The sequence below is a fragment of the Chiloscyllium punctatum genome, chromosome 32, assembly GCF_047496795.1.
Source record: "Chiloscyllium punctatum isolate Juve2018m chromosome 32, sChiPun1.3, whole genome shotgun sequence".
NCBI lineage: Eukaryota > Metazoa > Chordata > Chondrichthyes > Orectolobiformes > Hemiscylliidae > Chiloscyllium > Chiloscyllium punctatum.
In genome coordinates this window covers 18,170,533-18,183,669 of record NC_092770.1, presented here as the reverse complement: position 1 = coordinate 18,183,669, position 13,137 = coordinate 18,170,533, and the positions used below count along the sequence as shown (strand labels likewise).

General features: G+C 40.0%; 1 protein-coding gene across 1 annotated transcript in view; it reads left to right on the top strand.

Annotated features, from left to right (window-relative positions):
• Positions 1-4,863, top strand: part of ric8b (RIC8 guanine nucleotide exchange factor B) — a 59,288-nt gene extending 54,425 nt beyond the window's left edge. The window contains exon 10 of the mRNA XM_072551790.1: positions 714-4,863. Coding sequence (XP_072407891.1) covers positions 714-834 — 121 coding nt within the window. The 3' untranslated portion in view covers positions 835-4,863. The remainder of the gene's footprint in view (positions 1-713) is intronic.
• The last annotated feature ends 8,274 nt before the right edge of the window (positions 4,864-13,137 follow it).

Sequence of the window (13,137 nt, the reverse complement as noted above, 5' to 3'; positions counted from 1 at the left end):
GAGTTTGGAATGGATAATAAATTCTGGCCTTGTCAGTGATGCTCATATGACATAAAGCAATGTGGAAAAAACTTAAATTGAGAGATGTGAGTGAACTCTGAAATTTTAAAGTTTTTAAACCATAAACTTCTAAAACTTTTAATGCACGTTATCAAACATTTTGTGTTATATTTGTGCATACTGCAGCTTATGCTTTCGATTAGAAAATCATCTTTAAGGCAGGCAGAACACAGGATAGATATAATTGGATTATCTGTGAAGAAGTACAAAAAGTTCCCTTTGAAGAGATTAAACTGACTGACAATTTTATAATTAAACTCTCCTAAACAATGACGATATGAGATGGGCTTGCCAGTCTGAATCCACTGGAAAATACTCAAAGATCACTAGAATTCACACAGGATGCATTTTGGAAGACAAGATCATTCGATTTACTCAAGTTAAATCTATTCTGAGAGAGTGTTGACCACAGAAGTTGGGTTGCGGATGCTGGGGCGACAAGTTATGTACAGCAAATACCATTGAGGAGGCCAGCGACTGAGATAGTGGTTTTAAATCTGTTTATAAGGATTTGACTTTGCATTTAGAGCCACTAAATCAATTCTGGCATAATGATTTGTTTGGAAAATATTCTGACTTACTATTGAAAGCTTTTGGTAAGCAGTAAAGTATGAACCTAACCATTCATGAAAATTATCTTTTCATTCCCCCAGGGAGCAGATAATCAAACCAATGAGGGTTAAACCAGATGGTACGATAGGTCCATTGGAGGAAGCAGCAAGTGAATACACCAATGATCACAATTCCACTTCAGATTCTGATGAAAACATCTAGCAGTGCAATTTAAATCCTGTTACCAAACTCAGCCTACTATTTTCACAGTATACATTTGTCAGATGGAGAAAAAAATGGTTTGCAGAATGAAATGCATTAAATGCATTGGGTGTCTGTAATGGTGTCTGATAGCTGTCCAGAAAGGCGGCCTTTACCAGCAGAGAAGAGGTTTTCTATTTTATTTCTTCCACACTATATTTATACCATCATTTGTAAAGCCAGAGAATGCTCAATTTTCTAATATTGTCCAGTTCCATAACTGACAGCATGAGCACACTACCCAGGAAGTCTGTTATTTCCAAGACCTGTATTGGAGTTGGAATAAAAGGAGAAATGCTGTTCAGGATCAATCTCTGCTGGAAAGCACAATGAGCAGACCAATAATCAGGGTGTCAAATCAGGTGATTTGAGAGTGTGTGAAGTGGCCGTTCCAGAAATAGGTCTATGTGAGATCTATAGAATCATGCTTTTACTTTATAAATCAAAATTATTTAGCATATTGAAATTATTTCCAAAAACTCTGCCAAAGTTTAAGGATTTGCACTTATACATTGTCTTTCAGAGTATTTCAAATCATGTCACAACCAGTTTATTACTACTAAAGTTTAGTCACTGCTGTTTTTAGGTAAATATAGTAGCGATTTTGTACACTCCAAGGTCCAACAATGAATATGAATTAATCTGTTGTTGGTGCTGTTATTGAAGGATGAATGTAAGCGAGAGCATTAGGCAAATACTCTATTCTTTAAAACATTTAGCTGTGTTCCCTTTTTGAAAAAAAATGGAAAATAAATACAGGATTCAAAATTGGTGGCAGGTAGTATGATTTGGTTTAATATTAATTAGAAAAAACTTCTAGGAAGAGCAGACGAGCAATCCAGTACAAAGTTGAGAGTACAGCTGCTTATGACCAAGATTATGGCTTTCCCCACACTGATGCAATCTGGATTTAATGTTGCTTTTGGTAAGAAAGGAATGTAATTTAAATAAATAAATTTGGATTTTGCTAAAAAGAGACATATGCAAGAATACCAAATTTTAAACAATCTCAATAATTTATACTGCATGAGTATGCAGTCAAAAATTTCAGTAAAGTGTCTCTTTTCAGCAATATTAAAGTTCTGTACTATCAAGCAGCAAACTTTAAAAAAAAAACTGAATACTAAACGTGCTTGAGAAGTAGACCATATTCTGTCAAATGTGCATCCAGTAGCATTTATTGCCTGTATTCATGATAAGTGTATGTTGTTATATTAGGTAAGCTGTCATTACATTTTAAGAGCTTGAATTGGTGATGGATTTGAGCTAGGTTCATTATAAATGTTGCAATTGTTTTTTTATAGAAAACAAAATTAGCCTAGTTTTTAATGTTTTAAAGATGGATAGACAAATCGCTTCATTTGTGATTCTGCAAAAAGAACAATGTGTAACTAAAAAGAAAGAGAAATGGCTTCTTTGACATGGCTATAGGATGAAAGATTGCCTCTGAGTGTTAAGTTTTCTTTGCAATACTCTGCTGATCAGACTTGATGCGGTACATAAGGGGGCCAGTCATGCAATCTTATCAGCACTGGGTCTCTGAACATGATGATTCTACAGCAGCCATTGCAGTTTCTGTTGTTTCGGACACAATCGGTTTTAGATAATTCTTTCAATGAGGTGTTTCTATGAGCAGAAACTGACTGCCAAATAAGTATCACGTATTCAACTTTTATCACAAGCACTTATATCCATCACTATCCAAAGTTGAACTTGGATTATAGTGGGAATTGTTAGAAAACATGAATCTGTGAAAATGTCAATCCTTTTATTGTTATTGATGATTAGAAATGAGATTTGAAAGTCAGATTTTATTCAGTAATTTGTATCTTTGCATGCTATCGTATAAACCAATATTGATCATGAAAATATTGATGAGCCCCACACTGTCTCAGCTCTAGCTAGATTGTGACTTGGTGTGATGAGCTAAATGGCAGCCACCTATATTTGCCATATTAATAATTGCATTGAATCCCTTAAAATGAAAATCATGGTCTTGTTTGATGTACAGACATTTAAATTTCTTATTCGTGTATGCGTCAAGAGAAATCAACATTATTCTGTTTTACACAACTGAATTGCTAAATGTCATAGCATTTTACAGCACAGAGAAAGGCCCTTTGGTCCACTGTATCCCTCCAATCATCAAGTGTCTATCTAATCCCATTTTCTGGCAGTTGGCCCGTAGCCTTTAAGTTCTGGTGTTAAGTGTTTATGTAAATACTATTTAAACATCTCGAGGGTTCCTGTCTCAACCACTCAAGCAGAGAGCTCCAGATACCCATAATCCTCTGGGTGAAGAGTTCCTTCTCCTCTGATCTGTCATAGCTCCCCACCCCCCCACCCCCACCCCCACCCCCCGCCACTCCTTACCATAAAACCATAACCTGCTTACTGGCCCCTCTATCTCCCTACCAGTGACCCTTATAAGCTCGTATACCTCAATCAGGACCCCTATCAACTTTCTCTGCTGTAAGGAATACAGGCCTAGCCTGTCTGGTCTCTCTTCATAGCTGAAGTCAATCCAATCCCATCTCCATTCATGACTAGATGAACGGTGTGCACTGCAAAATAGGACTGAGCCCTGTGGTACTCCACTCGACACAGACTTCCAGTCACAAAAATATCATGCAATCATTACTTCCTACTTCTCGGCATGAATCCAATTTTGGATCCCAATTGCCCTTAAGCTTTTGGACTCATGGCTTCTTAACTCTTCTGTCATGCAGGATGTCGTCAAAGCAATGTAGATGACATCAACTGCACTACCCTCATCTGTACATTTAGGCATCTCAAAATACAATCCAATTTATGAGACATTATCTGCCCATAACAAACCTATGCTCACAATCCTTGATTAATCAATCCTTGAGATTAATTCTGCCCCTCAGAATTTTTCAATCCCATCTGGTTCCAAACTCATCTTTATCAGTAATGTCCTTGAGGGAAGGAAATCTGTCATCCTTGCCTGGTCTGGCCTACATGTGACTCCAGATACACAGCAGTGTGGGTGAGTCTTAACAGTTAGGGATGGGCAATAAATGCTGGCCTAGCCAGTGTTGCCCTCACTCTATGAATGAATTTCTTTTATAATCACAGCTGTTAAGATTCACCGGCCAGTAGTCACCTGCAATTTACAGTCTTGAGGTCTCCACATTAAATTTAATAACTTCAGAAACTGACCACATTATCTCTCATTAATTTCTTACATTCACTTACCCTCCGACACACAGCCTTCTTATTTGCTTTTAGTATAGAGGACCCATTTTTCCTCTTCATACATTAATTTACAATCATTTCACATTTCATTTCTCCATCATTCACATTATCTTTTATCCTTTATGTTTTGCAGTCAGCTTCTACATCTGTCAAAAATATATATTAAAAAAAAAATCCAACATCTTTCAAATTCTAAAGAGTAATACCATACTTGAAACGTTAACTGTTTCTCTCTCTCTCTCCCTCCATGAATGCTGCCAGACTTACTAAGTTTCTCCAGCTTCTGCAGTATTTTGTCTATTATTGGCCTGTAGTTTCCTGGTTTATCCCTACCACCCTTTTGAATGACAGTACCATATTAGCTGTCCTCCAGTCCACTGCCACCCATCATGTTGCCAGTGAGGATTTGAAAACTCAGAGCACTGTAACCTTTTCCCTTACCTCCAAATGAGCCTCAGATATATCTTATCTGGGCCTGGGGATTTGTTCATTTTAAACCCAACAATTTCCTCCCCCTCATGCTAGTTGGTTTAAATATATTTGTTCACCCTCTGCCTCTGATTTCTATACCTACATTGTACTTCTCTATAGTGAATATACACGCAAAGTTCTCATTTAAAACCTGGGCTGGATCTTCTGGTTTCACAAGTACTGTTTATCCAGATTATGATAATGTGATCAAAGGATGCAATATTTGTAAAGTAATTTTATTAAGTTTTAAAGTAGATTCACAAACTGTGCAAAATTATATAAATAAACTTGTCACAAATTGTTGCAGCTTGTTCATTTCAAACTTTACACTTGTCTCATGTTAAACCTTGGTATCAACCATAGTTTTTCTCGAGTCATAGAGAATACAGCACGGAAACAGACCTTTTGGTCCGGTAGGAAATAAAATCATATTTAAATTAAAATTTAGCATTAAAACCTTTCATGTCGATAGTCCACAAATTCTGAATCTGTTGGGACATAGAGCAGGAGAGACAAGCTGAGATTTGAGCAATAATTACTGGAAACCAAATTTCAAAATGTAGTTAAAATGAATACATGGTTCTCAACCATCTTTGTGCCTAATGCAATTGGCTTTTGCTAGCAATCCAAATGGTAATGTTTAAGTCTTCATTCTGTCTGAAATTCAGAAGATTCTGATGTGGAACAGCTCTCTGCAGAGCTGCTCTCATTGTGAGACTGTTCAGTGCTGCTATGAGGAAAGCTTTTCAATCCATCGCAGTTGTGTCTCTGGGCTTTTATAGATGCTTACCTGTAGAATTCTGCTGCCACTGTTCTGTGGCAACCAGCGGCTGGTCTGGTCCACTGTGGCTGCTTGTTTATTCGAGGGTTATCTGGATTCAGGGGTCCTTGATCAGTTTTGTGTTGGCCAGCAGCGACACTAGCACACTGCAGGTGAATTCACAGAGAAATGAATCAAGGTATACTAAACTACAGAATGATCTGTGAAAGATGATCTTACTGCAGCAGTTATGTCAGCCCTTTTAAAACAAGAAGCAAACATACTATCAGACTTTTTTTTAAAAACTCCTTAACCAATATATGTGCTCAGTCACCTAGGTTTGTCTTCCCGTTGGTAAAGGCTATTTGAAAATTTCTCATCCTTGTTTTTAAATCTTGCTCTAATCCATCTCTAACCAGCTCCAGCTCCAAAACTGAAAATGTGTTGCTGGAAAAACGCAGCAGGTCAGGTAGCATCCAAGGAGCAGGAGAATCGACGTTTCGGGCATGAGCCCTTCTTCAGAAATGAGGAGAGTGTGCCAAGCAGGCCAAGATAAAATCCTTAGGGAGGGAGGAAGAGAGCTTCTTCAAGGAAGGCCTGCTTGGCACACGCTCCTCATTCCTGAAGAAGGGCTCATGCCCGAAACGTCGATTCTCCTGCTCCTTGGATGCTGCCTGACCTGCTGCGCTTTTCCAGCAACACATTTTCAGCTCTGATCTCTAGCATCTGCAGTCCTCACTTTCTCCTTGAAGATTTTAACCTACTGCGAATCCTCTTGCAAGGCTGCCTTCCTTGAAGAAGCTCTCTTCCTCCCTCCCTAAGGATATTATCTTAGCCTGCTTGGCACACTCTCCTCATGCTTGAAGAAGGGCTCATGCCTGAAACGTCGACTCTCCTGCTCCTTGGATGCTGCCTGACCTGCTGCGCTTTTCCAGCAACACATTTTCAGCTCTGATCTCCATCTGCAGTCCTCACTTTCTCCCAGCTCTAAAACTCTCAGACTCCTGCCATTATCCAATTCCAGTTTCCTGTCTGTCACCAATTTTGATTGTGCCTTTATTTGTGGCCATCATTTCAGCTGCTTTATCCCTAGAATTCCTTCCCTGAAATTCACTCTCCTCATTAAGATGCTCCTTGGGGACTGATTGTTCAGCAAAATTCTTGGTCACTTGATGGTATTGACTTATTCTTTATTAAATTTTGTTTGATTATGCTTGTACCACCTCAGGAAGTTTGATTACATTTGTTGCTGTTGAGAGTCAAGGACAAGTTATGATGATCTTATCAAGTCTGGTGCCTGCTAACAGGACAGGAATTAGGATGTAAAGTTTCAGGAACCATTAATAGAGAAGAAGACGGGTAAATGTTTAGAAACATAATTTTGTATTGTAATGGAGTAATAGAGGATTAATTTGTAGGAATATGGAGAAAGATCTGGAATGCAAGATGGGAATGAACTGTTCTTTTAAAGAAACAACAGTGCTGCAATGGGCCAAATTTCTTCCTCACTCATTGTAAAATTCTTTTCATGATTTTGTATGTGCCAAGTGCCAGATGTGTGTACTGCCTAGAGATGCACTGTTGCAACCCATCAAGACTCAACCAACTGCACCTTCGAAACCTGTGACCTCTACTACCTAAGAGGATACAGGGCAGCAGGCAATGAGAACACTAACCCTTGCAAGTTTCCTTTCAAACCACAAACCATCCCAAATTGAAAATTTATCACTGTCGCTGGATCAAAATCCTGAAGTCACTTCTAAACAACGCTGTAGGTGTATCTACCCAAATGGACTTCACAAGGGCATAAATGCTAGCCTTGCCAGGAATTCCCACAGTCTAAATTATTTTCAAACTGGAACATAGCTTATTGGTGCTGTAAAGTTTCACTCCAGGAGAAGCCTAGTCCACAGTTTTTAGATGCTCAAAACATTTTCTCAGCTAAACCTCATTCTAAACTGCTTTTGGGATGTGGAAAACACATTTCAACATCAAATAGGAAATTTGCTGTAAGATGAGACCTGCTGATGAAGCTTTTAAGCTTTGCACTCATCAGCACATGTAAGAATGCTCAATTTCAAATAATTGCAAAAATTTATACTGCAGAAAGATGGGAGGCTGATTCGGAACAATAGAGTCATAGAAATGTACAGCATAGCAACAGACCCTTCGGTCAAACTTGCCCATGCTGACAAGACATCCTAATCTAATTTAGTCCTGTTTGCCAGCACTTGGCCCATATCCCTCTCAACCCTTCCTATTCATATACCCATTCAGATGCTTTTTAAATGTTGTAATTGTTTCGGCCTCTATCACTTCCTCTGGCAGCTGATTATGCGCACACCACCCTCTGCATGGAAAAGTTGCCCCTTAGGTTCTTTTTAAGTTATTTCCCCCCTCACCCTAAACCTGTGCCCTTTAGTTCTGGACTCCCCCACCCCAGGGAAAAGATCTTGTCAATTTACCCTATCCATGCCCCTCATGATTTTATAAACTTCTATCAGGTCACCCCTCAAACTCCGCTGTTCCAGGGAAAACAGCCCCACCCTGTTCAGCCTCTCCCGGTAGCTCAAATGCTCCAACCCTAGCAACATCCTTGTAAATCTTTTCTGAACCCTTTTCAACCTTCACAACATCGTTCCAATAGGAGGGATAAATGCACGCAATATTCCAAAATTGGCCGAACGAATGTCCTGTACAGCCACAGCATAAGTTCCCAACTCCTATACTCAGTGCTCCGACCAATAAAGGAAAGCATACCAAATGCCTTCTTCACTATCCTATCTACCTGCAACTCCACTTTCAAGGAAATATGAACCTGCACTCCAAGGTCTCTTTGTTTAGCAACACACTCCAGAGCCTTACCATTAAGTGGATAGGTCCTGCTCTGATTTGTCTTTCCAAAATGCAGCACCTCGCATTTATCTAAATTAAACTCCATCTGCCACTCCTCAGCCCATTGGTCCATCTGATCAAAATCCCTTTGTACTCTGAAGTAACCTTCTTCGTTGTCTACTACACCTCCAATTTTGGTGTCATCTGCAAACTTAGTAACTTTACCTCCTATGTTCACATTTAAATCATTTATATAAATGACAAAAAGCAGTGGACCCAGCACTGATCCTTGTGGCACACCACTGGTCACAGGCCTCCAGTCTGAAAAGCAACTCTCCACCACCACCCTCTGTCTTCTACCTTCGAGCCAGTTCTGCATCCCCCTTTCTAGTCACAGGGCAAAATAATCCACATAAATATCATCTGGGAAATTGTTATTAAGAAAAGCACTAATCACAAAAATAAAAAAAGTCACAAAATATCATCTAATGCACACAGTGAGGTTGCGAGATGCAAAAAATAAATATTTGAGATGTTAAAACATGCTTTTCGCTGAGAGTGCATGGAATTGGTACAGCAATTTAATGTTTTGGGCAAAACAGACAGAGGAGAACCTTTTAGTGAGTGGTAATGAGCTGGAGCTCAATGTCCATAAGCAGCTGGGGACAGTGACAATGATTGATTCCAAAAGGAAATTATTTGGGGAACTTGTGAAATGAGCCTGCAGGGGCTTCTGGGTAGGGTAGGGGAATGGGGCTATCTGGATCGCTCAGCAGAGAGTTGTTAAGCCAAATAGGTGGGAAAATAACTGGTGAGTCTGCAGAGGGATACAAAAAGGTTAAGGGAGTGGTTAAAAAAAACTCGTAAAATGGAATATGATGTAGGAAATTGGCACTTTGGCAGAATGAAAAGAAGAGCTGAATATTATTTAAATGGGGAAAGCTGCCGTACAAAGGGATTTGGGAGACCTTAACTATTAATCACAAAAAGCTAACAACAAAGTTCATGTCAGGTAATAGGGAAATCAAATAAAATGTTGGCTTTTATTTCAAAGGCTATGGAATATAAAATGTAGGGAATTTTTGTTAAAACTATTGATGGCTCCAGTCAGACTACAGGGAATACTGTGCTCCCAATATACCGTCCAGGGATGTGCAGGATATGTGGATTAGCCTTGAGGAATGCAGGGTTACGGGGTAGCAAGGTGGGATGCTCTTTGGAGGGTCAGTGTGGACTTGATGGGCCGAATGGCCCACTTCCACACTGTAGGGGTTCTATGATAATCTAAGGAAAGATGCACTGGTGTTGGCAGTCCAGAGAAGAGTCCCTAGGGCTGAACCCTGACACGGAAAGACTGTCTTATAAGCAGTGGTCGAGTACAATGGGCCTGTACTCATTGGAGTTTAGGAAAATGTGAGGTGGTCTTATTGAAATATAAAGATTCTTCGGGGACTTCTCAGGATGGATAGAGTCCCATGGAGATGTACAGCACGGAAACAGACCCTTCGATCCAACTCGTCCATGCCAGCCAGATATCCTAAATTAGTCTAGTCTCATTTGCAAACATTTGGCCCATATCTCTCAAATCCCTTCCTTTCATAAACCCATCCAGATGCTTTTTGAAATGTTGTAATTGTAGCAGCCTCCACCACTTCTGGCAGCTCATTCCATACATGCACCACCGTCTGTGTGAGAAAGTTGTCCCTTAAGTTCCTTTTATATCTTTCCCTTCTCACCTTAAACCTAGGCCCTCTCGTTCTGGATTCCCCTACCCCAGGAAAAAGACTTTGTCTATTTATCCTATCCATGCCCCTCATGATTTTAGAAGATCACTCCTCAGCCTCTGGCGCTCCAGGGAAAACAGCACCAAACTATTCAGCCTCTCCCTTTAGCTCAAACCCACCAATCCTTTTCTGAACCCTTCCAAGTTTCCCACCTAGGACCAGAGGATATAATCTCAATAAAGGATCACACGTTTAAGACAGAAATAAGCATTATTTTTTCCCCTCTCAGAGGGTCGTGAATCTCTGGAAATATGTACTGAAGAGGCCAGTAGACACTGAGTTGTTAAGTATATTCAGTGTTGAAATGGACAGATTTTTAATCAAGACAATCAAGGGTGATGCAGAAAAGGCAAGAGAGTGGAGTTGAGAATTATTAGATTAGCTATGATCTCATTGAATGGGTGAATGGTCTACTTCTGTTCCTGAGTTTTATGGTCTTGATTAAATTTATGGCTATGATTAAATTTGATATGGAAACCATTAAGATTCTATAGCTTTACTGAAGTATTTGGAAATACACAAGACATTGATATCACATGACTTTTCCACAAACAGTGAAAACTTTACAACTCTGTACCTTGGTCAGTTCATTCAGGTCAGCCTCCCATCCCAAAAACATCACTAACAGCTGGACACTGTTGATCAGGTCGCCCGGTTACCCTTCGTCTGGGTGTTTCAAAGGTAAAGTGTTCCAGCGCCCCTCCACCAAGTCCCTCCTCCCTACCTTTTATCTTAGCCTGCTGGGCACACTTTCCTTATTCCTGAAGAAGGGCTCATGCCCGAAACGCAATTCTCCTCTTCCTTGGATGCTGTCTGACCTGCTGCGCTTTTCCAGCAACACATTTTCAGCTCTGATCTCCAGCATCTGCAGTCCTCACTTTCTCCTGTTTCAAAGGTAGCCATGATGTAGAGGTGCTGGTGTTAGACTGAGGTGGACAAAGTTATAAATTACACAACACCAGGTTATAGATCAACTAGCTAGTTACCTGATGAAGGAACAGTGCTCTGAAAGCTAATGCTTCCAAATAAACCTGTTGGTCTATAACCTGGTGTTGTGTGATATTTAACTATTTCAAATGTGTGTGTTTAAAAGGACCAACAGGAACCCAGTTCAGGAGCAGGCATGGTACATGAGGCTGCACAGAATTCACAATCCTCACAAAGCATTCAATCTGCATCCAGGAAGGAAAGATGCATAAGATTACACAAAATATGAACAGAAGCAGGCCATTCAGCCCTAACACTTCATGCTGTTGCTTACGCTTCACCCCCAATTTCCACATCTATAATCTCTATTCCCATCTTTAACCTATGCTTGCCTACACTCCCATTAAAATACATTACCCCTTTCACTTCAACTATTCCTTATGGTGGTGAATTAGACAGTATCACCACTCTCTGGCTACATTTTTGCTGAATTTCCTTGTTCAGGTCTTAGTGACTCTTATAAAATTGATGTTTTTTTTATTCATTGCTCTTTAAATTGAAATATTCTCTGTGTCTACTCTACCAAAACATATTAACACTTCAGAAGATCTCTATAGGCCATCCTTTAGTCATCTCTTTTCAAAATTTTCAGTTGGGATTCAACCCAATTGTTCAGCCTCTTCTTGAAGAGTGTTAACTCCACATTTCTGGTATCCTCATGTTAAACTTTCTCTTGCACCCTTCCCCAGTGCTTCCATATCACTTTTGAAATAATGTGGTTACAACAGATCTCTACCTCCAACGATGTTCCCATGACAATCAGGAGGTCACTCTGGATGTAAGTGTGCTCGCTGAACTCAAAGGTTCATTTTCAGATGTTTCGTCATCATACTTGGTAACGTCAACAGTGAGCCTCCAGTGAAGCGCTGGTGTTATGTCCCGCTTTCTATTTAAGTGTTTAGGCTTTGTTGGGTTAGTGATCCAAGGAAACCTAAACCATTAATAGAAAGCGGGACATAACACCAGTGCTTCACCAGAGGCTCACTGAAGATGTTACTGAGTATGGTAATGAAACGTCTGAAAACGAACCTTCCAGCTCAGTGAGCAAACATACATCCAGAACCTCAACCTGAGCTATAAATCTTCTCAAAAGGAGGTAACTCTTTCAAATCCTTTCTGTAGGACAAAAACCTTGCAGGGAGGCTTTCGCCAAAAAAAAAAACACCATCTGATTTTGTGATTCTCAAATAAGTTTTACATCTTGGAATGCCATCATTTAGAATTGCAGCCTGGAAGAGGAAGAATGTTCAGGAGAACAGGTGGTAAACAGGCATAAAGCACTCATCACAAATCAGTAACTGAGCTACAAGTATTGTATTCAATCTAATGAGGTTGGATTGGATTTTATATATTTTTACAAAATAACAATTGATAAAGTTTGGAAATGTTTTACAGAAGCTATGATGAAATAGTATAAGGACAAAATACGGGACTGCAGCCAAACAGCAGGCACTGCCAGGGATGGCGGCAGTATCCAAATTATTGTGAAATTTTAAAGCCTTCAAACACAATTAAAAATTGACATTCAGAAAGTATGAGACCTTGAAACTTACAGCTGTGACTGTAACCCAGACTGGATTTGGGCAGCCCACACACCACCCCTTCTGGCTTCAGATTAGCCTCCTTCCAACTGGATGTACAATAGGTGACCAGCGAGACTTGATTGGACACTATGAGGAGGGAGTTACAATGAGAGTCAATGGAGCCCTCCGTTCTTGTCCTGCCTCCCTTTCCCCAACAAGTATCATAAAAACACAGCCCATTGTTTATTTATAGGAAGGAATTTTTGATTTATTATTGCAACATACCTAAGTACAGTGAAATGTTTTGTTTTGCATGCAGTATAGTAGATCATAATGTACAAAGTCTCAGTGATTGAACAGAGCGAGGAATACAAAGTTACGGCTGCAAAAGTGTACAAAAAGCAAGATCAACGTTAGATTTGAAACTTGAGAGGTCCACTCAGGAGTCGAGTATCAGCAGAGAAGGACCAGTTCCTGAACCTGTTGGTACATGTTTTTAAGCTTTTGAGTCTCCTGTCCAAAGGAAGACGTTGGAAGAGATTATAACCGGGATGGGAGGGGTTTTTGATGATGTTGGCTGCCTTCCAGGGCAACAAGAAATGTAGATGGAATCAATGAATGGGAGGTTGACTTGTGTGATGGATGGGGCTGTGTTCACAACTCTCTGTAGTATCTTACAGTCCTG